A 26,962-nucleotide genomic window follows, 5' to 3' on the forward strand; every position below is an offset into this window, starting at 1 on the left:
GTGGACCAATTGTTGTTACGTGGTTAAATAAAGTGGAGTCTAAGTGCTTTACATTAAATAGAGAAATGCATGGCATGTGTACAGTATTTTTCAGCTTGCTCAGCCACAATGTTTGCTACATTTCTGGAGTCATATTTAACTTCTTTTGAAGGAGCATGGTCATTAAATACAGCAAAAAGAAAAAAAAAAAGTCAGACATAATGACCTCCACCGCTGTAATACAAAAATTCTTAGACCATCCTGACGTGTCTGTCTGTCTGTTTTGATTGTATATAGTCAAAACAAACAGACAGAATCCATTCTTGTGCAGACATATAACTGCAGAGTGTTCATAATCACACTGCAGGCTGGCCTTATAGAGGAGATGATTTAATTAGATTCCAGAGAACATGTGCTTACATTTGCATATTAATGAGGAAAAACTGTTTTTCTTCTTGCAGTTTTCTTGAAACTGCAAGAACTCCATTATGCTCTAAGAGGCATAGTTCATATTAATAGCAGCCATGTTTTATGTGAAGATAAGTATGATGACAGAGTGCTAGCTTCTAAATAATGTTAATTACCTTAATTACCGATCTTAATAGCATAGCCTCTTATATTAAATTATTATGGTTGATGAGGGATTAGGCAGCTCAAGCCTGTCCATTAACTTTTACATTATTTAGACTCAAGAAGAGTATATTAAACGCAACAGGATCTTTTCTTTTCTTCATCTATAATGAAAGATATTTGGCTATACTGGAAGGAAATTTAATATCCTTACAAAATGATGTGTTTCTGTGTTTTATGAGTCACTATTTCAGTATGTAACAAGCAAGTGAAATGCTTTGACAAATGCCAGATGAATTCCAGACAAATTCCAGATGAATTATACTCTGTTGGGATATAATTAATCATTCATTAATATATCACTTTTGGAGTGTAGATTGGTCCAACATGGCGGTTAAAGTTTACACAGTGGAGGTAAATCCTGAAAATGTTTATTCTGTGATTATGAATACACAAGTGTACACACATACATATAAATGGCTCTGTATGCTTTTAGACACATATTGTCCACTGTCAGTTTGGCCTTTCTCACCTTCAGCTGTCACCTGTATCCACCTTCCTGAGCTGTCTTCTAATGGAGTCCCTGGGGCCTTGTCCATGAGATCATCCATAACCTGGCATCCCAAACCTTCAGTGTTGATGGTGGAAGAATCATTTATGCTGCTCTCCAGAGAGTCCCCCTTCTTTGGCCCAGACATGAAGCACCCAGGGGGAAGCTGAGCTCTGTAAAGAAGGTGTCAGAGGAAGTGGAGTCCCACCTGCATCCTCACACCTTTCCACAAGAATCCCCTCGGACAGGTGAGTGACTCATGACCGGCCATCGTCCTCTGCTCCAGCATCCAGTTGATTCACTAGATCTTGATTACATTCCAGATCTTCGTCTCTTCCTGGGGTTTGTCATGAGCCTGATAGTTGTAGAGTGGATGACCCCATTTGTCCTCCTCCCCCTGACAGCAGAAGGCCAAAAGTAGTTTCTAATAAAGGGCAGAACTTCATACATTACATCTTCCCTGAAAGACTAAAGTTCCTCACCTCTCAAATACACTCTAAATCCCAGGCTGTCTCAGTGGGAGATGTCAGCTATTGCCCAGAGGCACCTCACCTGGGGTGTATCATTATCCTACCTTAAAGTGTGTAAGGGGAATGATGGGATAGCCAAATCTAATGTCAGGCTGTCCTTTACTGCTTCCTCTCCTCCTTCATTGGTTTGGGGTGCCAGCACTCCATTCTTCTTTACCAGGCAGTAGGCTGCAAGCCTCCTTTTCCTTTATGCGTCCTCTCTCTCATTTTCCAGTCACAAAGCAGTTCAGGGGTCAATGATTTTCCTTGTTTCATCCACCATTCTTTGAATTTACTACACAGAGATACCAGTGCTTCTTTCAATTGCTTTAGAATTTGGGAAATTTAAGAGTACAAAAATATTGTGCCATCTTTTTCTCTTACTCCTGATGGCTGGTGGATGATGCAGGTCCAGCAGGGAGTAAATCATATCACTTACAGCTTTCACCCCAAGTTTTTACCAGTTGTGAAGCTTGTTATAGGACAGACCACGTACAAAGTACAAACATTTTGTATGATTTCTCGTAAAACTGGAGCAATGTCAGTTCCATGAGTATGTGCGTAACAGCATGCCCAGCTTGACCCTTGCTCAGAGCTCAAAGGGCAGTTGCCAGTGTGAGTGTTTCCAGACAGTGCACTGATCTGATGACAAACCTTGAAAGCTGATAACCAGCACCAGAGCACATTTTTTCACTGGCCTTCAGTACTCTGGGCAAGAACTACAGTAAATATGTATCGAGTATTAAGAATTCATAAAATGATCTTCCCAAGTGCAATGGACAAAGATTGGAATTTATCCAAAAGTAGGGGAAGTAAAGAGATATAAGGTGGAAAAAAGAGAGGAAGACAGAGACAAGGACGGGGGATGAGTATTTTACTATAGCTGTGTTGAATTACGCAGAGGCTTTTCCCCACGGCATCGCCCCGGAAGGCTTAAAAGTGAGCATTTATAAGGCATCAGTGAGATTTCTGTATGTGTGTCATGTAATGAAGCCGGTGCCTTTACCCCAGCTTTACTTCGACTTTGTCATTTGCATCCAGCTGGATTTGAAGTGAATTGAATTGGTCCTTTTACATAAATAATTCATGCCAAGAAAAACTGTAAGTGAGTACTATTTATAAACAATACAACAAAAATCTGGATAATAACAAGGGGACAGTGTAAAATAGAACAAAGCAGGGTTATTTATATACCATGAATGCCAAAGGGAGGCTTGCAAAACTACACAGAATACAGAATGCTGGTAATGTTGTAGTTTGTCAGTCTGATTTATTTCTTTTTCCTGAAGAGAATCATGTAATTATGTATTAACTGTAGTGGAAAAGAAGAAAATAGACAAAGTTTAATGGAGTTACTAACTACAACAGAAATAGAAAACTGGAGAGGTCAGCTGGGCAGAGTCCACAAGACGCTGGGAATTATTGAATAATTCACAAGGCTTTTTTCTTAGAATCTCATCATTTGAGATCCTTGAACACTGTAAATGTACTTTCAGCACAGAATGACATGCCCTTTCAAGGGAACTTTCCTTGGATTACTCCATAATAATTCTATATGAATTCCCTGGGAAAATATTAGAAACAAAAACCCACAAAGTAATTATTTCTTTGCTATGATGTTGATCAAGTCACATTAAAACACACAATCAGGGCCATTACAGATCCACTCACATACTTCACAGCATGTAGACTATGAGGCAGTAAACAAATACATAAGACGTTTAAATAAAATGTTTAGAACTTGGCAGGTCAAGAGCACATTTATGTTTACTTGACAAGTCAGCTACATTCATTTTAATGGAACGGAGTGTTTAACTGTATTTAAACTGTGCTGAATAAATTATACATTTATATTGAAGTAGTACATTATTTAGCACTTTTCAAAACAAAGTTACAAAGTGCTTTACATGGATTGAATCAAGATTAAACCATTTCAGGGCTGAGGCAAATAAAACCAGACTAATAAAATGAAATAAAGCCCTGAACAATAAATAAATACAAATACTAATAATAAAACAGATAACACCTGCACCAAACACAGCGCTAGAATTAATAAAAGGCCTCTTTGAAAAGATAGCTCTTGAGAAGTGACTTAAAAGATGTCAAACTTCAGCTCGTTGGGCACAGAGTTCCAGAGCTGAGGGGCCTTTACTCCAAAAGCCTGGTCAGCTTTAGTCCTGAGCCACGACTTAGGAATAGCCAGCAGAGTCCTGCCTGAGGATCTGAGGCTGTGCCCTGGCTCACAGGGGAGAGGAGCAGAAATTCAGCATTGTGGCTGGGAGCTGAACCATGAAGTGCTTTAAAGTTAATAAAGAAAATCTGAAATTCAATTCTCAAACTGACTGGAAACCAGTGAAGAGAGGCTAAAACAGGGGTGGTATGAGCCTGTCGACTAGCTTTTTGGATCAACTCTCAATGGAATCAAAAAATTTAACTGAGATGAAATAAAAACACTGGATCATTTTTGATAAAAGCATGCACTATTAGGATTTTTATTTAGCCAGGCAAAGTATCCAAGAACACGCTCCATTATCCTGCTATTCGGGGAACTATATTGCCATAATCAGCAGCAACTTTCTGTTATTACGTACAGTGGTCCATATAGTACATTATTACACTTATTCATGTGCCTGTCTTGAGTGTTTTCATATGTCTGTACTAGAGGTGTTCACTAGCTGTGCAAACAAATCAACACATTTCCAAAGTGAACTCACTACACTGAATACACACTGTCACTGACCCAGTCACTACCTTTGAGCAGTGCAGCTCCCCTCACCGGTGACTGGGCACACCAGTGTCAGCTCAGCCATGAAACACAGCATGTTATTTCCTTGTTAAAAGCTTCATAAAAGACAGCAATAGCCACAAAAAAAAAAGAAAAAAAAAGACAATAATAAACAAACATAAACACAATAATCTGATAACTCATAAATAATAAGGCTGCTGAGCTTTTAACCTTCTTAATTGTTAAGTATAAACTCGTTTTGTACTAGCAACAGGCTGAACACAGTAGTGAAGTAGAGGTAGGTGGTAGTAGAGGACAGCCAGAATTAGGTGGTGTGCTCACCTACTGTTTTATGTTCTGAAGAGGCATGGTGTTTCTTTCACTTTTCAAGTTGTGATGGTAGTGTGGTTAAGGTCTGGTGAGGTTTAGGCACATGCACTATGGCTATGGTAGGAAAATATCATGTTTTGGCTGAAAAACTAGCTCAAACAGTATTCTGCTGCTTGGCAGTCATCTCACCTAGCTGTCAAGCCATCACCTTGCCCTGCTCCTCCTGAGGAGAAACTCAGCTCATATGCATGTACTGGTAAGCTGATCTGCATCACTTTGATATCTATTGTTGAAGCATTGATATGATACATATGAAACATACAGATTTAACATATCTGTAGTTTGCAGTAATGTACAGTGTCATCATCTATTCTGCTGACTGGGCTGGGTTCAGTGATACTGATGGTTGCTGATATGCAGTCCCCCATCTAATCCAGAATCCAGTTAAGGCCTTAAGCTGGTTACACGAACCTTTGATTCTGTGTGACTGAGCCGCTCTGTAACCATGAACAAGCAAGTTAAGAAAACATTCTAATTCCCCATCCCTCTGCTCATTAACGATTGCTCACTGACCTCAACTGTGCTATCTAACTCTGAGTCATTGAGGAGTTTCAGCTAAAACTACTTAAAATGTACATGTGGAGAATGAATCCCTCTCTGGTCGGTCACTTTCTCTTCACAGGGCTACTGCCGCCTCTCTCTTGCTCTAACTATGACATGAAGAATTTGCATCACTTTAACTCATACGAGTACTCTCTTGCAGTTTCCTAGAAATGAACTAATATATAACTGTGAATTACAATCCAAAATATATGAATGAAGTTTCCATTGTTACAGAATAAGAAAGAAACAGAGTATTTACTTTGATAGCCTGACAAATCAATTTCTCTGGACACATAAGGGCTGCTTACAAACTTAAACAATTACATTCTAATTACTGCCTCAGAGGTTTGCCTACAATTAAATTAGAAATGAGTTTTTAGGTAACAGCCCAGTAAATTAAAATTAACTTAACAAAATAGCACAGTATCATATTTTCTTAAATCATCAAATGGTAAACATCCATCCATCCATCCATCTCCTATACCGCCTATCCCTTTCGGGGTTGCGGGGGGGCTGGAGCTTATCCCAGCTGTCACCAGGTGAGAGGCGGGGTACAACCTGGACCAGTCTCCAGTCGATCGCAGGGCAACACACAAGACAAACAACCATTTGTGCTCACACTCACACCTAGGGGAAATTTTTAACCCAGTTAACCTAATGAGCATGTTTTTGGTCTGTGGGAGGAAGCCGGAGTGCCCAGAGAGAACCCACGCATGCACGGGAAGAACATGCAAACTTTGCACAGAAAGGCCCCGCCTGGGGATCGAATCGGCGACCTTCGTGCTGTGAGGCACACGCACTACCTGCTGCCCTACCGTGCCGCGCCAAATGGTAGACAACCACAGACAAGTGCAAGTAAGTCTCAGTCATTTTACAGTCCACACTGAGACACTGAGAGGAGGCAGAGCCATAATAAATTGTCTTTGCTTTTTTTGGGGGGGGTCCTTTTTATCAAAGCAATTTAAGACCTCCACAAAGAATGAAGGAGATTATGTTTAATGACAAGCATCACAGTAAGTTTAAGTGGTGACAAAGTATTGAAACACTGCTGGGAGGCCACCCAAACTGGGTGATTTACTATTCCCAAACACATTCACGGCCAACAGAACAGAACCTGACAGGTGTCATGGAGAAAAAAAAATCTTGCTGTAAAATTAATGTTTTGTGCGAACAAATTACGAAATTATACTCTCCACTGTCCAATCTTAAAAACACTTTCTCTACAATTTTACCACCACTGAATGAAATCCCCCCTTCATACCCCTCGCTCTCTATTTCACATCTCATATCACAAATCATCAGGAAAACAGGGCCAATTCATGTATAATTACCACGACTGAAAGATTTGGTTCTATGAAAATTGAGAGCAGATATGCGACCAGCCGCTATAACTGTATTACAAAAGTGGAATGTGTGAAATATATCCACTTTGCTTTTGTATTACAATTTGCATATTGCAATATTACATCCAACAAGGATGGTCACATTATATTCATCTGGCAGACACTGAGAAAACAATACAATCTTCTTACTTGATCTTTCTGTCTTTCATTTTGTTGGTGTGTATGTGTTTGTTAGAGCATAATTCCTGCAGCACCAGCAAAACAGAACCACCAACAGCAGGACTTATTAGCCTGGTATACTTGCTCTGGGCCGCCATCCATCCATCACAAATGCCATATTTAATTGTCTGAAAGCCATGTTTATATCCGGCAAACCGACACTTAATTCAAGGCAACATTCAGGAAGAGGGCTAGGAAATAATCTGGTGATGGATGACTGTGACCCTCCTTTGGGTAGACTCCGACGAGTGGACAGCTGGATGGATCGAGCAAAATGGAGAAAGGAGAACGAGGAGAGAGGGAGGGAGAGAAAGGAGGAGGAAAACTTGGTATTCAGAGAATCACTCCAACTTTTCATCTGCCCTCAGGCCGGCAGCGGCTCAAGGGAATAACAAGCGTCTCCTTCAACCCCTTTTTTCTGTTCCCAGGATACAGAGAAGTAAAACCCTCTAAAAATAGTGTGGCTGTATTTCTTTGTGTGTGTGTGTGTGTGTGTGTGTGTGTGTGTGTGTGTGTGTGTGTGTGTGTGTGTGTGTGCGCGTATGTGTGCGTACTTGTGCTCCTGCTGGCTAGCATGAGCAGACTACATGCATAATGACTTCCATTAACCTTCACACTCCTGAAGGATGGTGGAAAAGATTTACAGTGCATCTGGCATGATGCAAATATCATGTTGAATATTTTTACAGTTTTTGTGTCGAGTTCGCTGTTGTTGTTCTGATCACAGAGTCTATTCTTATCTAAGTGTAGTGTATAATGTGCGTGAACTACCCCTTGTCTGTAAGAGATGGCCCAAGGCACCCGAGCAAAAAAATTCTCCTTCTGTTCTATTTATAAAAAATGATCCTCTTGAGTATGACCCATTTAAACCTAGTGAATATATGGTTTCATTTGATGATGTGCATTTGTGCTATATAAAGTGCTGCATTAAAAAGCATGACTTCATTTTGTTTCTGAGATACTGGTTTAAAATGTGGACTTTGGTAAGATCTGGGATTGAAATCATTTGGCGGTTGATGATCGTTACACTGTAACTCTGATTTAGGCATCATGGCTGATTGGACCAGTGTGGACCAAGTCTGTTGAATCCTGACTTTCTCATTGTGGTAATTTTAAAGGTAAATTATTGTTTTATTTTTAAGCTCTAGAGTTGGCTTAGTTGTGATGTGACTTTATTCACCAAAGTGATTGCTGTCTTGGAAAAGTTGTATTACTATAGTGTTTCACAGACTTGAGGGGGCTTGCACTCTACAGGTGGCTTGGAAAGTGGGCACAGTAAAGGTTTGGATGAATGTTTTAGTTCTGTTGACAGTCTGAAATGACTCCTGGATATTTGTTGTTGACAGTGTGAAATGACTGTCAATAGGAAATGTTAAGTAAACAATGATCCTATTCCAAGTGCTCCAGATACCACAGGTGCAAAAACAAAGACATGAAAATGTCTATTCCATGTCATTATCTTGTCTTCTTTCCCAGAGCCTTTGTGCTCTCTGGTGTTGCAGGCTGGATCATGGCTGCACCTGGATTGTGGTTCATGATTGCACTTACTGCAGTGGCCCTGCTTGACACCCACTGTAACTAGTCATATTTCTTTTTTTTTATTATTATTTTTAATGCAACAAGAGTGATATTGGATAGTTCAATATTACGTGGGTTTAAACGTTAAAAGACTACCATGAAATTCTGATCCCATTGATTACATATTTTAATGATGACACATTAAGATTTGGTTCCGTTGATATGAATTAACTGTGACCTGATGCTCAGTGCAGCCTATTTTTCATAAATCAAATTAAATGAGCTGGGGATGTGACATGCTTCTTCTTTGCTCAGTGAACTGAGTTTTCATAGTCTTTACTGTGAACTTTTAAATCTGATGATGCACAAGCCCTGAACTGTCTACAAGTGAAATGGTATACAATATCACTTTTCATCGAGAACTCAAGCCAAGGTTTATTTTGGTTCCATTCGCTGGTGTGAAAGTGTGTTTCTTCCCTGAGAGGAGCTGAACTGGAAAACTATCCAGGAGTACCTGTTACATTTATCCACCCTGAGGTCATCTGGAAATACACTTTAATTCTCCAAGATGATGGTTGGCAAAAGAGCAGCTAACAGACGCACAGTAACTGCTGGTTGTCAAAATAGTGGCCCAGGCCACAGCCGTGGTGGTGGTGGAGGAGAGGGAACAGGACATGCAGGCGAGATGACATGGTAGTAGTTGTTCCTGCTGCAGTTGCTAGCTTGGTGCTAACGGCAATGTTAGTTCCTGTTGCATATGTGGAATCTACAAGACTGCTAGTGGTAGCTGATTGTAATGAGGATGGTCACATGCAGAGTGACTATCCTCATTAGGTGAGCTTTTCTTGTTGTTAAACCACTTTCTTGTATCCATTTCCACAGAGAAATATGATCACTAATACTTCAAGCAAGCTAGCCAGACGCTGGCTGAAATGAAGCAGCGTACTGATTTAAAAAGAAAACATGCAAAACTGTTGAGAGGTTGACGCCATTCATGTTCTTACATACAACACAAAAGTAGTCTAATGGATCACCAGCAGAGGGCGTACTGAGAATATATGATCAAGAAAAGAACCAATGTTTTCAGGCTTTCATTTATAAAAACATGTATACACTAATGTTGCAAGATACAATACAAAAGAAACATCTGGATGATGCAGCTACTGCAACGACCACTGAGACACATAGTGATCTGATCACTCAAACCACTTGCTGATGCGATCTGGAATCTCAAAAGGAGTCAGTTCTGAAAAGAACTGTTCACAATAGCAGGTTGTCCCAAACAGATTCAGACTTCAGTACATGTCTCCTCAGGATGGAAAGATCCGCAGGACATACATATGTTTATGGGGCTCAATTGGGTGGAGGGTGTACCTAACTTTGAGCTCATAGTTTCTTTGCAGCTCAATGATTTCGTGTTGTAAGTTGTCAGGAGCAACTGCAATTACAATCAGCCTTGAATCACCAGCACTGTACTATGTACTATGTAGGACTTGGATAATCTGACAATATGTAGAGTGATAAAGGTAGGAGCAGCAAGAGTGGAGTGCAGTGGCCAGGAGGGTGAAGCAACATCGTATGGAGGAAATAGCAAAACAAGGTGTAGTACCTGCAAACTTCCAACAGCAGAATATGCTGCGTAGGAGAAGCTCTGCTTCGGCAGGTCATTGGTTCCACGCTGATCACAGGGGATCCCGTTTGGCAGGAAACACTGGTGACTAGACCGGTCAGTGATGGTGTTGGGTGTGGAACCAGGCAGGCTGAGCAGAACTGTGTGATTGGACAGACGGACATCAGTCAAACCAAGTCCCACCCACTGTCTGTAGAGGTACCTGGCTCTGGCTTCCTCGCTGTCATCTGATAGGCTGGAGAAAGACCTGGAAACAGGGGAAAAGGAGAAATGTTCATCATGTTGTGCAATGCAGCATTATGGATGATTTACTCATGGCTCGAAATACAACTGATTTGACTTGTTACTAGGGCTGAGCCGATAGCGATATGTCTCGCGATAGACACGTCATCAATATCGATATAAAATGCGTTCGATAAAGCATTCGATAATTTTTTTTTTTTCTTCGTTGGAAGAAACCTGAAGTTGCGAAGCGAGGTTGGTTGCATGAACAAAGGCACTCGCTCTCAGGTAACTGAGCAACGTAGGGAGTAATCGTTAATCAGTGAGAGAGACACGCTAACACGCCAATCATGTAACATTATCAAGTTGGGTTGCGCCATCTCGTTGTCTCGTGTTTGATGCTCCGCGAGGAGTGAGAAATAGAAAGTGAGCTCTGCAGCGAGCGAAGAAATCGTCGACAGAACAGGGAAAGTCAGCTCGCCAGTATGGAGTTTTTTGGATTTTATAAGTCGGACCATAGTCAGACCGATGTGGTCTGTAACTTATGCAAGACTTTTGTCCCCACGAAGACCACAAACTTATTTAACCACCTTAGCCGCGCTCACTCTTTGGAGCGCAGCCGTATTCGCCAACGTCCGCCAACCACCACCACCACAAATCATCTAAAAGGCACGAAGACGTAACGGAGGGAGCGGCATATCATATAGCTAAAGACATGCTTCACTGAGCACTGAGAAGCCAGGTTATAAACATCTCTTACACGTACTTTTTTTTTTTTTTTCTTAAACACGCTTGCAATAAAAATAGAATTGAATAGTTCATGTATGTTCAGAGTAAGAAGAGTGACTAAAGTTATTCATATGTCTAGGCTGGTTTTATAGTTCAGTCTGTGTTACTGTACTGTCTATCATGTTTGTTTGTTTGTTTGTTTGTTACAGATGTCAAGTCCACCTCAGTTTCTGCTATGTTTCCAAAACACTGCACTTGCACCAAAACACTTGAGTGTTTTCCATGGTTGTGTTGACATTTCCTTTCCTTTCTGCCTTGATAGCTGACGGGATTATAATCAGAGGAAGGTTAAATTTAAAATAAAAAATGTTTAAATTGTATTTTTCTCCTGGTCCTTATTTTAAATAGGTCATAAAAAATATCAATAATTATCGATATCCACCAATATAAAACACTTATATCGCAATAGAGTTTTCAGCCATATCACCCAGCCCTACTTACTACTAAATGAACGTAGATCCTGGTATTTCCTTGAAATCCTCACCAAAACAGACTCCATCTTCCTAAAAAAATCAAACTTGTGGAAACCCAGGATTTGTACCGTGTGAGCTTTGGAGTCTCTGTGGGCCTGTTTGCTAGTATTTTGAAGGCTATAATGACAACGCCTTGTCCAAACCTTATTAACGCCACTGTGTGTCATCGTAACTGTCACATGTAGCTCAATACTTAGGTCTGACATTGAAATGGCAATATTGCGGTAATGTAACGAGATCAACTTTCAGCTGCAGCAATTTCTGCTGAAAGTCTAACACATGTAGTATTTTCCTGCTCCTATGCATAATATTAACTGTGGGTCAACTCTATATAGATGTTGGTAGCCTCCCATATAAACACTGGAACAAGTTAACATTGATAAGGAAAGCAGAGGAATGATTCTTCTTGTGGTCTTTAAGCCTTCAAAAGGAACTGATAAATATTAACACATCATCTATTTCATAGGGACATAAATCATAAAACAAAACAAACAAAAAAAACCCACCATTTATGTATCTATCATCTCTTTTGTTGCTGATCAGTCTGGAAGTGGTGAAATGATAATGATTAGTCAGGTTCTGTTACATTTGTATGACTTGCAGCTACTTGCTACTGGAACACATCAGCATCCTTCTGCTCTTAACAGCTTCTTTGATGTCAAAGGAAAATGGCCACAGGGTTGAAATGGTTTATGACATTGAGATCTTAAAATGTTTCACACAGATAACCGTGAAACTTTGCAATTTCAAACAAATGTTCAAAAATTGATTCACCTGTGTGCAGTCCCAAATAAAATAATGAAAGAGAGCAACCAATTTCTCTAAATCAAAGGAGACAACATGAGTAAAACACTCTTACAGATCATCTGAGGAAATGACTGTTGGTTGAGTGGGAGAATGTGCAGAGTAAGCCTACAAGCAATTTTCAGCCCCATGGTATTTTATGATATGGTGAAGTTCATAACCATATTTTTTTTTCACATCTCAAGGTTTTGAATGAAAGACAACATAATGACTGAAAAATGATGTTCTTTAGAAATGACAATGTAGATAAAAGATTGCTTCGAAGGCTGGAAAATCAAACAATTTAGCACTTTGAGAATGATAATGGCAATTCTTTTGCCAAGTGGTCTTCATAACCACTTAAGTTTCATGTTAACCTCTTTTTCTTTCTCACACACACTCAACTCTGTACAGGAGCTGTCAATCTCTGTCGTCCCTGTTTTCCTAATTGCATGAAAGACGTCAATAAAATTTGATCCAGGCCTTATTTGAGTCTCCTCTGTTGGTTTGTTTGGATCTTGTTGTTTACTCTCTTTATTGTTCTGTCTCTGAGAAGACTGAACTCAAAAGTTCAGCAATAAAGACATTTCCAGAATGGACTGGCTGGTATTTCAGCCTTTTGGCAAAAAACAAATACCCCATCCAGCACTGAACAATACCTGGACCTAAATGATAAGATATCTTAATAAGAAAATGTGCCCTCTATAGTTTACACAAAAAAAAGAATAAGAAAAACACACACGCGCGCACACACACATAAATGTACTCTTCAAAAGTTTCATTGGTAAAATAACAGTACCATTCAGACACTGAATGTACGACTTACATCATTTAGTTAATATCCCCACAGGGAAGAACACTGCTGGTGGTGGTAGTTAATGGTGGTGGTAGTTAATTTTCTAGTCCAGAAAAGCACAAATGACACAGGATCATTAGTGAACCAAACAGTGCAAATGGGCTGTAAATATTTGGGCAACCAGTCTTTCTTTGGGCCCTCTGCGGTCTACTCAGTGGTTACATTGAATTTAAACTGCTCTGTCAGAATGTTCAGCTGATATTCCGTGATCAAATTCCAAGAGTCTTAACTCTACGCCAACCTTCTATTTCCATTTTGTCATTTTAAGAATAGCTTTGCTAAAGCAACACACTTGTTAAAAACAACCTGTTCGTTTTTAAATCTGCACAGATTTTGAAGTTTCCAAGTTCTTTACCAATGACTGGTGATTACTCATATTGTTATTCATCTGTTGCTCAAAGATATCTTTGTGTCTCTCTGGTCTTTCAATTGTTGCTAGTAGTCTGCTCAAATGACTACTCAACTTCATACATTTTAACATCTATTTGTAAAGGAGACTTTCTACAACCAGAAAACCATGAAAGACCATTCAAAAACATTGAGAAGTCCTCTCAGTCATTTGACTGTACAGAATCATGCCTTTGTGGCAGCCAATTCAAACTTTTAAATGATAGCGTACTGCTATATCATATATATGTATATACGTGTATATGCATGCGTATATATATGTGTGTGTGTGTGTGTGTGTATATTAGTGCTGTCAATCGATTAAAATATTTAATCGCGATTAATCTCATGAATGTCATAGTTAACTCGCGATTAATCGCAAATTAATCGCACATTTTTATCTATTCTAAAAAACAACAATGTGTAGTGTTATATTTCACACTAACAATCTCACTTTCAGCAGTCATTCACGTTTGAATGAATCAAATCTCACACAATTTAACACTGTCAATAAACAGATAACAACTTGGTTACAAAAAAGCCCCTTCAACAACCTTTTCTAAGGGATCAAAACAAGGTGATCCAAGATAAAGTTACAAAGTGCACATCATTGTAAACTAGGACTCAGGCTATAGTGCAGTTAAACCATGGCTTAAACTTTCCTTTAAGTTTCCTTTGAAGCTACTGCAACGTAACATAATAGCATCAATAAGCCTCTGTCAAAAGCCATCCATTGTCACCTGGTTATGACAAGGAAGCGGCGAAGAATTCGTATTCGCCTCGTTCGGTGTTTCGCACTTGACATCCATGCAAACCGGTAGCCTACTTTTTTTTACAGCTAGTGAGCAGGCAAGACCAAACACGGGCGTGGGGCGTGAGCGTGTTTTGTTTCCGGTTTACAATCGGATCCTGTAGTTTTTCTTACATTAGTGGACGTGGTCACAGCTTATCAAAAACTACAAGTTCACTAGGTCACAAAGAACGTTAATCTCGCAAAAAAAAAATTGACGCCATTAAAATTGATTTGTGTTAATGCGTTAATAACACAATATTTTTGACAGCACTAGTACACACACACACACACACACACACACACACACACACACACACACATACATACATACATACATACACACACACACACACACACACACACACACACACACATATGTATATGTATATGTATGTATGTATGTATGTATGTATGTATGTATGTATGTATGTATGTACGTACGTGTATGTATGTATATATATGTGTATATATGTATATATATGTGTGTATGTATGTGTGTATATATATATATATATATATATATATCGCTGGGGCATAAATATGTGATAGGTGTCTATCTGCATGTGCATGGCCAAAGTTTGGGTTTGCCATGTGTAGTACTTGTCTCAGTGTGTCAGTGTGTCTGGTGTGAGTGCATGTGTGTGATATCTCTATCAGTCTCAGCAACAGATGGCTCAAACACACAATTCTGCTATTCTCTAGTCAGCAGGCCACATCTCACAGCTCGCCAGGAGCAGCAGCAGGAGGCAGTGTGTGTGCTGCTGTGTTTTCATACATGTGTGCAAGTGTGTGCATTTCCATTTGTGTATGTTTGCAGGGACCTTCATCTAGAAGCCAAACTGTTGGAAAGACTCCCTGAGGTTTGGGACACATGCCCAATTCTGGTGACGCCTCTTGTCTCAAGTGACTTTGAGTGTGTCTCTGTTTGCATATGTGTGTTGATCTACACAGCAGTGTGTTCATGTAGATGTCTTAATGGCTCTCTGTCTACAGCTGTCCGAGAAAACTTACCCCCTACCCCCTCCCTCACAACACTTTTTCCGCCTCTACGGCAATGGTGGTATTAATAGTAATATAATAATGTAGCAATGTGTATATATCTATGAATAGAAAAATATACCAAAAACAGATGGAAAATTGCTGCATTCATATTTTTACCTCCTGTTTGAGCAGCTAGGGAATCCGACCCCAAAGGCCCCAAAGACTACAGACCCTTTGCCCTCACATCACTCATGATGAAGGTGCTGGAGAGGCTGGTCCTGGCCCCCCTCCGACCACAGGTGAAATCATCACTGGACCCTCTACATTTCGCCTACCAACCCCATCTGGGTGTGGATGACGCCATCACCTGCTGCAGAGGATCACCTTCTTTTGATTTCTCCAGTGCATTTAATATCATCCAGCTGCTGCCCATGAGTGAGAAGTTGCGAGTGGTGGAATTCGGCGAGCCCACAATCTCCTGGATAACTGACAATCTGATAGACAAACTGCGGTTTGTCTATCAGACTGTCAGACTGGGCAAAGTTCTGTCTGAGACTGTGGATAGTAGTACATGTGTGTTCTGAGACATTCAGTACAACTCTTCATCGTGCCACCTACAGAAGTTTTCGGATGACTCAACGGTGGTGGGGTGTATAAAGGATGGATGAGAGGAGGAATGCAGAGCAGTGGTGGATGATTTTGTGGAATGGTCTGGTAGAAATCACCTGCTGCTTAATGTGGCCAAAACCAATGAGATGGTTATTGATTTCAGAAGGAACAGGACAACCACACAACCACTGAGCATTCTGGGGGATTACAAATATTTTGGAGTGCACCTCAACAACAGACTGAACTGGAAAACCAACATCAATGCTGTTTACAAGAAGGGGATGAGCAGACTCTATTTCCTGAGGAGGCTCAGATCATTCAACATGTGCAGCAAGATGTTGGACATCTTCTCCCAGTCTGCTGTTGCCAGTGCACTCTTCGTTGCTGCAGTGTGCTGGGGGAGCAGCATCGGCGCTGGCAGCACCAACAGACTGAACAAACTGATCAGGAAGGCTGGCTCTGTTATTGGCTGCAAATTAGACACTTTTGAGGAGGTGGTGAAGAGGAGGACACTGTACAGACTGTTATCCATCATGGATATGAACATCCTCTTCACCACCTCATGGGTAGACAGCGGAGCTCCTTCTCCAATAGGACCGCTTCAGGAAATCATTCCTGCCACGAGCCATCACACTGCACAATAGCAACTTAAACAGTTAATCCACCAACCTCACAACCCCCATTATTTTACATATTATCTGCACTACTGCAATACTGCGCATACGGTCTACAGTTTACATTTATTTATCTGTTTAAAGTCTGTTTAAGGTTTATTTATCATCTGAAACTGCAATTTTTAATGTAAATACTTGTTTATATCCTTAGTTATATTGTATTTTATTATATTATTATAATATATAATATGTATTGTACATTATAATACATATTACATTAAATTCACTTCTGTTATTCCTGTATATTTTTTGTCGCTTTTTTGTTAGTTTTAAAAAAAAAATCTTGTATACATTCTATGCTCGTCTGTATGTTTAACTGCTACTGCAACAAAATAATTTCCCAAATTGGGATCAATAAAGAAGCAGTCTAAAGTCATTCTAAAGTCTTTATTTGTAGCCTATTATGCTCACCTTTCTCGAATTATGTATGTTGTCAATTACCAGCAATTTCATTTTTGTTACAGTGTACCTTATATTACATTATTACATATTCCTGTGTTTAGAATTAATTTACAAGATAAATAGTCTGACCAATCACAACAGTATAAGTATAAAATTTTACGTTTCCATACATTATTATTTAAATACTCAACAAGAAACTTCATCTTAAAATTAGCTAGATAGAAAAGCAAAGCAAAACAATACAAATTCAGAAATACTTGTCAAACAGCTGTTTCAAACCAAGATCCAAACCCTCACTGGACAGACAGCCAATCATACTTTAGGATAACAGGGTGGCACTTGTGGGTGGCCAGTGCCACACCAGGCCACCCACTGACCACGCCCCGGCAAATAACTTGCAATGCAGGATTATGGGAGGCTGTGTCCAACCATTTGCACTTTCATGGTGATGAAATTGAAAAGGAGCCAATGTTAGAACTTCTCTTATTCTCTTTTTTCAGTCTTAACACAGCTGTCAATTTTTTTTATTACAGCCAAATGCAATTCTATGAGTGTCTATGAGACCCCTTCTGAAATTGTGTGCCGTTGTCCCCATATTTAAACAATACTGCTCTTTGACAAACAGCTTTTCACTGCTCCTTTGAATGTGGCTGTCCAGCACAACGGAACTTTTGACTTCCACCTTGGTCCGTCGACATGTTGTATAAATTAGTTCTGATTAAGAGTACCTCACCCCTTACTTGCTATATTTGTTAAAATGAATATTATGGACTCTTGAAAAATATGCCTCTTGTACTCTAAACACAAAGGCAACATTCTCTGATCCATGGACCAGCTGGGGAAAGTAAATGAATAATTCCAACCCGCCCAACGCCCAGCTGCTTCACTGGAGCTGTCCAGTGATTAGCAGTAAAAGATTTTGACAGACTGGACTGCTCCGAGTAGGTTTAAAAAAAAGGCTTCAATTCTCAACAAGTATTTGTTGCTCCTCTAAGCTGAACTGATTCTTCCATTCCCTTTATGTGTTTGCAGTATTATGTCACATTTGATACTTTGGTTTTACTTTGATTTTCCAGGTTTGTAGTTTACATCCTTAGTCAAGTTCTGAGCAAGGCACTGACCCCTGGACCTGCCACATCACTGCAAATTAATTATTGTAGCTGCTGAGCAAACCTTTATAGGCAACATACACCTAATCCTTCATTAGCCCATCTCCCCTTATCTAGGTCTGCTGCTGCCTGACACACTTTTCAATAGCACTATATTTAGTTTACAGTGATAATGCTGAATCTTCCAGCATTACCCCACTTGAAATTTGTGGTAATTATTGAATTCTCTTTCATTTCAGACAGAAGGAGGCAGAAGCAGGCTTCCCATTTTTAGTCAGTATTTTGCCAGCTAAAATGACAGTTACTGGTATTCTATTTTATAAGTCATAGCTGGTTTGTTAACATTAATTCTTTCAGTTGGTTGAACACTCTGGCTGGCTATGTTTCCCACTGACTTCTATAAAAATGAGAAGCTGGGAATAAAGGGTCTTAAATATGCATTTCATGGCTACATACATGATACCATGCTAACTCAGGACTGGGTTTCAAAACAGCCTGAGGCTGGAGCTCATATGTTCCAGGAGAAAAGTCACAGGTTGATGAAACATGTGTTCGACATGGAAACGAAGTGACAACCTTTGTGCTGCAGGGGCGTGAGTTAACCTGAGACAAATATAACGGGACTGTTATTTTTTTCCAACAAAACACTGCTCAGGTATTTACTATGCAACCCTGTTTCCAAAAAAGTTGTGACACCGTATAAAACGTAAATAGAAACAGAATGTGGTGATATGCAAAACAATGAAACCCCATATGTAAGTGAAAGTAGCACAAAAACAGCATATAATGTGATGTTCTGATGTTCTTCTGGGGGAAAAGGAGACCTCTAGTATGAGACTACTAACGTAATGTTTATTTTGTACTGTTAGGCTTGCCGTAGTTACAACGGAACATGATGAAGTAAACGGTCAATTATTTTTCCTCTTATGACTTTAGTTGGCCAGAAAACATGTTTGCCTGTGAGTTTCAGTTTCATACAGTCATTTTGACATTGAATAATAAGAACACTAGTGTTGAATTAATTTTTTAATGAATCTATAAGTTCGTTCTAAATGTGTGTTTTGATCGTATATGCTAACTGCTAGCATCATCATGGAATTTCCCATATACGTTAGCCATAAGCTAGCGCATTTGTCGCTATACAGTTAAAACAGCTAATATAACAATATTGTTCTTCAACAACATCTGTTATTGAATGAAATACTGATAGATGTATTCTTGTATGTGTCTAGTTTTACAGTGCTTCCCGAGTAAAGATTGGAAGAAAAGATGAAAGCTGCTTCACTCTTTATCTTGGGGAAACTGTTAGCTATCTGCCGAGCTGATGAAGCAAGCGAGGCCGTGTCATACACACACACACACACACACACACACACACACACACACACACACACACACACACACACAGAGAAGCGGGGGCAGAATATATAAAATGTTGAATGTTCATTGTTTTTTGACAGTTATATCCTCATTTAAAATTTGATGCCAGTAACACATTTTAGTAAAGTTGTGACAGTGGCAAGAAAAGACTGGAAAAGTTGTGAAATGCGAAAAGAAAAAACTTCATTGAACATCTCACAATGAATTAGGTTTTGGGTTTGGAATTTCCCCTTGCGGGACTAATAAAAGTATACTGAATTGAATTGAATTAACTGTCAACAGGTTAGTAACATGATTGGGTATAAAAAGATGGCAAATACCGCAATAATTTAAGAATAATGTTTCTCAATGTAAAATTGCAAAGAATTTGGGGATTTCATTTCATTGAGATCTTCAGGCCTGCAGAGGGCACTGCATTGAAAACAGACATGATTCTGGAGTGGACATTACTGCATGAGCTCGGGATAACTTCCAAAAACCATCGTCTATGAACACAGTTCATTGCTGCATCCACAAACACAAGTTAAAACCCGACCACGCAAAGAGGAAACCATATACAGTATAAAGCAGATCCAGAAATGCTGCTGCCTTCTCTGGTCCTGAGCTCATTTAAAATGGACTAAGGCGAAGTGGAAATTTGTCCTCTGATCTGACGAGTCAACATTTTAAATTATTTTTGGAAATGATGGACGCCACATCCTCCAGGCCGAAGAGGAGAGGGACCATCTGACTGGTTATCAGCACAGAGTTCAAAAGCCTGCGTCTGTGATGGTATGGGGTGCATTAGTGCACATGGCATGCCTGATGGCTGGTCGTGGCTGATCGCGTGCGCAGTGCGCATGCGCCGACCGTGCATGCAGCCTGTTGCAGTCGCTCCTGTTTCTTTTCTTAGTTTTACAAATTCTTTTGCTCCATTCTTTATTATTACCACCTGCAATTTTATGTCCGTCATCTTAAAGCTGTGCCCTCTCAAACATATTGGCCAAGAGAGTTCGGGTTTGTTTTCTCACTTTGAAACTACTACTCTCACTGGGACACGGCACTGATGTGCAGTGCATTGTTTACTCCAGAGATCAGCTGATCGTGCTGAGGCTGGCCGGCTTGTCAGCCAGAACAACAGAGATCCCCGCTGAGATCTGGAGGAAAATACACAGAGGATGCAGAGGACAGAAACAGCGGAGGAAAAGAGCTGGGTCGAGACAACGGAGGCTTATTGAGAAGAGGATATATAAGCCGTGTCTCCCCTCTCTCATCATGGGCAACGTGAGGTCGCTGGCGAACAAGGCGGACGAGCTGACAGCACTCGCCAGGTGTCAGAGGGAGTGCCGGGAGTGCAGTCTGATCTGTTTTTCTGAGACATGGTTGCATCAACACATACCTGACGACAACGTCTCCATCAGTGGCTTTCAGACTGTTCGGGCCGACCAGGACTGCACCGAGAGCAGTAAGCATAAAGGAGGGGGGCTCGCCGTTCTAGTCAACAACAGAGAACCCTGGACTTGCTGTATGCTAACGCTAAGGATGCATACAGCTGCTCCCCCCTCCCCCCTATGGGCAGGTCAGATCACAACCTTGTGCACCTCACTCCCTGTTATGTGCCTCTGGTGAAGAGTCAGCCTACGACCACAAGGACAGTGAGGAGATGGTCAGAGGAGACATATCAGACACTGCAGGGCTGCTTTGAGGTGACAGTCTGGAGAGGTATGAGGACCATTACTGGCATCAGGACGAACAGCAGAGAAGTTGAAGGCACCGTTGACAGGGTCAATGAACTGAATCTGTTTTTGGGTGGCACAGTGGAACGGTGGTAACACTGTTGCCTCACAGCTAGAAGGTCCCAGGTTCGATTCTCGCTGTGGGCGCTGGGGGCGTGTTCTCCACCATGGCTTCAGTAGCTGCTGCTCAAGGAAAGGGGCCTTTCTGTGTGTAATTTGCATATTCTCCCCATGTTCACCTGGGGTATCCTCCATAAAAAAACCCACTAAAAACATGCAAGAAGTTCAACACCTGACTAATGGTGACAGACGAGATTGGGTCCCTGAGCACCGGTCGGACGGCAGCCCACCGCTCCTGGTCTGCCGCGGAGATAGGACGACCAGGATGGGTTAAAGGTGGAGGAAAAATTTCACCAGTGCATGTCGTGTGTGTGCATGTGGGTGTTGCTTTGTGACAAATAAAGGGGATTGTCCCTCTGGTTCTTCTTCTTCTTCTTCTTCTTTTTAATAGATTTGACACTTCAGGTTTGGCTCATCCCCCCTCTGACTCCTCTGCTGTCTGTCCTGGACGACCACTATCAACCACTCCCCATTCCCCCCCGTTCTCCTTCTCCTCCTTCTTACACCCCCCCATCATCATCATCATCCTCTTCACACCTCCTCAGACTGCCAGACTGACTTTACTCTCCAACCTGAGGACTACACCCCTCCCACACCTGGCACCTCCACAGTGTGCTTCACTGCTGACCAGGTGAGAAGACAGCTGATGAGACTCCACTCTAACAAAGCTCCAGGACCCTGTCAGCCCCAGGGTGCTCAAAGCCTGTGCCCCCCCAGCTGTGTGGAGTTCTTCACCATGTCTTCAACATGAGCCTAAGTCTCCAGAGGGCCCCCATGCTGTGGAAGACGTAGTGCCTCATTCCTGTGACAAAGACATCACGGCCCAGGGCCTCAAAGGACTACAGACCTGTGGCACTGCCCTAAACTGTTGAAAAGTAATTAGTAGCGTTGTGGTCCATCAGCTTCCTTACACTGGATGTGTCAATCTTGAATCAGACTTTATTTCACATCGCCTACTACTCCTTTTAATAATGTAGCTTGCTAACGAGCTACCCCTTGGTCTCAGAAGTAACATGTAGTTTATTACTGTAACTTGTCATGCAAATGTTGCACTTTACATTAGAGTAGAGGACAACACTGTTCAACCCATTCCTTACACTTTCCCTCTCGTGATTTTAAATTTTAAAGGCTGGAAAAAAGACTCGACCAGCCTAACTCTTTAAAGGTCGAGTATCATTCTGACGAGAGCTCCATGAACAGCACTTCACCATGTGGAGAAATCCAAGTAGTTTGGATTATCTGTGATTGGACAAGTACTGTTAGGGGGTTTTGATCTATCGGTTAGTCTATATTTAAATTGGTGTAAAACTGCAAAAAGTGTATAAGCTCACTCTGTCATTTGCAGGACAAATTTGTTTTCACCTTTGTTGTTTCATTACTTGTGCAGATAGGATTTCCCACCAGTGTTGGAGCCTGACACTTGAGGACAAACAGGGAGAATGTATGACACATCAGTTGCTCTGAAGGACACTGGTCACTCAGCACACAACACACACACACAGCACTTGCTTTGTCTCTTTTATGGTGCAGGGACTTTTTGAGAGAATAAACTGCTGAATGTGATCACTGACACACCTCCAACACAGCTGTGGATTATCATGCAATTATGGGCTGTATTTAAGCAGTGTGTCACTTTATGATTGGTGTCTTGAGAAAGGTCCTTCTGAGGGAAATGTCGACCTTTTTTAACTAAATCGATGCAGTGGTGTCAAGTGTGTGCGGGAATTGACTTTTTTCTTTGGCACTCAGCACAGTGGGCCAGTGCCATTTTGTGATTTAGTTTATTAAAACTTTAATGGATCCACGTTTCAGACTCCACTAAACCTGTCATTTCAGAAGGTTACTATCCCATCAATATCATGTGGAGATGTATCCGGTTTTAAGGCAGATGGCTGTCCTTCTTGACATTTTCTTCCAGCTAACAGGATTGAGCATGGATATCATGCACATCATCTATATTTATTTTGGGGGAATTATTCCAAAAAGCAGTTAAAAAAAAACAAAAACAAGTAAATCTGTCTTATTTCCTTGCTGTGTAACCTTTCCAATGCCTTCAGAGATGCTCTGATTGTTTTGAAGTGCTAACAGGCTGCATTTGAAGCCCCGTGACTGTCTTTATCTGATGAGTGGATTGGATCCTCTCCTCTGAAGCCTCTCTACCCCACAGAGAATGATGAAAAACTGTTTATTCAAATTTCAGCCAGATGCAATTGTTTCATAAAAGTCTCTTTTAATGTTTCATATCTTGCCTTTTTGGCTTCTAAGCTTTAATTAATTCTTTATTCTCAACATCACTGACAAATGGAGTGAGGAAAAAACATCCTGTCATCATGATTTAAAACAACAGTCCCAAATCTGGTCCGTGACTCTAAAATTCTGCACAAGTCAAAAGCTTTTGTTTTCTTAAAGTTGGGAAATGGTAATGTTGCTTCAAAGTCAAGTCTTTAGCATCACTGCACCATCTCCTTTGAAAGACAAACAGACAAATTAACTTTGGCAAAGTATGCATTTATGGCCTACAAGTCCGTTTTTAAAAATTCCACTTCTTTCTCTTTGTGCAGCCACAGTTTTATTACATGCTTTATGCTTGTTATAATGATAATGTGAGCAGGCAGATAAATCACATGTTCTGCTCATGCAGAGTGTGGGTATAATTGCTTTACTGGGAGCTCTGTGCGCTGTCTTGGGCCAAGTAGACTTGGAATATGAGTCGCTGTTGCCTCTGCTGGCAGCTGCTGAGGATAATATATTCCTGTAGCACACAATCATTTTAATAGCTCATCCATTTGTTCAGGAGACAATTGATTTTCTCTGTTTCCATACACGTTAGTCACATTTGATTTCTCTCATCCCATTTGCATTTGTCACATTTTAAGAGCGTGGCGCCTGTGCTCAAGCTCCATGATAGGAAATCTTTATTCAGGTGCCAGGGCTGATGTTAAGGTGGAATCTAAGTGATGATGGAGGCTGCCAATAAAGAAGATTCAACACATCACTGGCTGTTCTATGCAGTGCTTTATAGTATAACTCAGGAGGGAGGAAGTAGAAAGGTACATCATCTGAGAGTTCAATCACTGATACCAGGACAGGAGTCGATTCTGGTGCAGTGTTGCCCAAGATATCCTGTAGCATTTTAATGTAAATAAATGCAACAATTACTTGTCTAGACAGATATAACACAATAGTTCTTCAACCTGTATTCAATAAAAAATGAACAATTTGTCTGTCTGAAATCAAAACAGAGATCACTTGGTAGTTAAAACTAATGGCAGCCACATGGAGTGAAGAGGAAAAATAGTAAAAGAGTATTCAATGACCTCTTCACTGGCTTACTGCGTTAGAACGCATCTTTATGAATCACTCACACCAATCTGTGTGGCTGAAAATAAATCAGACATCATGGATTACACAGGCTAATACACCTTGGTAATTTGAGTTTGAGCATACTCGGAAAACATACAACAATTCAATTCCATTCAAATGTATATGAAAAGAATGATTTCACAAATGTAAACAGATTCAGTTAAACTGTTAACTACACTGTGACTGAGTCATGGACAGCTGTCTAAAAAAACAAACAAACAAAAAAACAGAATGTGATCATTTGCTCATCCTTTTTAACATAAACTCAGAAAATGTTTGACCTCATCAGCTTCATTGTTTTTTGTAAATATCTGCTGATTCTGAATTTGTTTTCTAACATTCTGCAGGTAAACTCAGGAACACTGTAAAACTGTTGCTAGTGAACACAGCTCCTTTCCAAATGACTGCAGGTTACATCAAGATTTGACGACATGACATTAATGTTCATTATCAACAACTTGCTAAAAGCTTAAAATGTAATAAATCGTTTTAACGTGTGAAAGAGGCTACTGGTGTCTGAAAAGAGGAGTGTTGAGCCTTTATCCAGTGTTTACAATGCTACATTAACATCAGTCCCCCAGTGTTTTATAAACCACCCACACTTCCACTATGCTCTGATGAAAAGATAATTGACAACAGGAACTGTCTGTCATCAAATATGTCCTTTTGGTGAGTGGGGACATCTTGTTGGAATAAATAACACTATTTTTTCCCACAACAGCAAGAAATATTTCCAGTCAAAACTCCGGTTTAGTTTGGATTTATCTTTCTTTAGACTTTATCTCCCCTCAATGAATGAGGTGTACCCACCTGCGTCTGGGGGGGGATTGGTCATTAATGAATAATTGTAAGTCCAGTGCACACAATGAGCATTCCTTCAGTGGACAGACACACATGCTCCCACAAAATGTAATGAGTTCTGAATGAAGAAAAGTGGATTGTTCTGAAAAAGTCATACATCTGTGAAGTTGATGTGACCCTCTAAGACGAGGATGACAAAGCATCCTTTTTAACAGCTCTGCATTGTAAAGTGCTGAACTGCACAAGGTCTAAACAGAGAAAGCAGCAACTCTAGATGGCTGTGGAAGCAGGATTATTAGTCTTTGTGATGTTTTGATGGAGTTGATTCTGTCTCCTAGTTGGGAACATGTATTGTAAATGTTATTTGTTATGTGACACAAAGTTTTTTGTGGAGAGGAGCTCATGTGCTGTACCTGACAATCCAAATGTCACCATCCTATCCACGTCACAATCCTGCACCTTTGGATGGCATCTCTGCTATGTAATGTTTTTTAGCTACTTATCTGCAAATGTGTAACATTATTTACATGATATTTTTTGTGAAACTTTATTTACCTTGCAGCTCTGTTAACCTAGCTAATGTCAACATTTTAACACAAAACATTTTGTTTAGCCGAACTTGTTAGCTCATCTCATTTAATCCTGAGCATAATGAATATACTGTAGCTATATCCACCTAAAGTTTTACCCTTTCTAAATCAATAAACCTGTCGACAAAGCAGAGACTGTTGTCACGCTCTCGTTGAAATACAGAAGACGTACAGACAACAGGACAGTCTACAAGTAATTACTCCATAGCAGAGAACACCACCATTTTTTCCAGTGTCAAGTAATTACTAGAGCGTCTGTACTGCGGCTTTCATTATCAACCAAAAACAACACTATAGAGCACCGTCTTTCTCTGGTGTCAAAGTGTGTGTGTGTGTGTGTGTGTGTGTGTGTGTGTGTGTGTGTGTGTGTGTGTGTGTGTGTGTGTGTGTGTTGTCAAGGATGGTGTGGCACCCATGACTCGAGCACAGTAGTGATAGATGAAGACAGTTCAGAGACACACTGACTTTGAATAAAGCAGCAGTTAAAAAGAACTGCTTCTCAGTGAATGTAAAACAGGCTCAGTGTTGCAGTGCCCAGCTACACTGCAGGATAGCAATACACGCACACACATGCCTGCACACACACACACACACACACACACACACACACACACACACACACACACACACACACACACACACACTGTACAATCAACTCAACACCTCTGAACAAAATATAAGATTTTGCTCTCGGAGTCCTCATAATAAGGGCTGTCAGGAGATGAGAAAGACGGGAATTATGAAAAGAAAGAAAAACAGGGCAATGTTAGCCACTTACAGCCATCTTGATGCTGATTTGTACAAATCTAATATTGCTGGATGTTTGGTCATTGCCTAATTAGTGAATTTAACCCTCTTGTTGCCTTTAGTGCATCCAGTTTCTATGGGGTAATGAAATTTTCTAGTTAGACTTAGAGATGCCCCAAAACAGCCATATCA

The 26,962-nt window shown here is 40.5% G+C and overlaps 1 protein-coding gene across 2 annotated transcripts in view; it reads right to left on the bottom strand.

The window, feature by feature from the left end:
• The window catches only part of LOC139330296 (inactive N-acetylated-alpha-linked acidic dipeptidase-like protein 2), a 520,996-nt gene that overhangs the window by 238,594 nt on the left and 255,440 nt on the right, over positions 1–26,962 (bottom strand). For both annotated transcript variants that reach the window (XM_070961134.1, XM_070961135.1), the window contains exon 7: positions 9,956–10,223. In XM_070961134.1, the coding sequence (XP_070817235.1) occupies positions 9,956–10,223 (268 nt within the window). The remainder of the gene's footprint in view (positions 1–9,955; positions 10,224–26,962) is intronic.

This window comes from Chaetodon trifascialis, chromosome 4 (assembly GCF_039877785.1).
Source record: "Chaetodon trifascialis isolate fChaTrf1 chromosome 4, fChaTrf1.hap1, whole genome shotgun sequence".
NCBI classification, from domain to species: Eukaryota; Metazoa; Chordata; class Actinopteri; order Chaetodontiformes; family Chaetodontidae; genus Chaetodon; species Chaetodon trifascialis.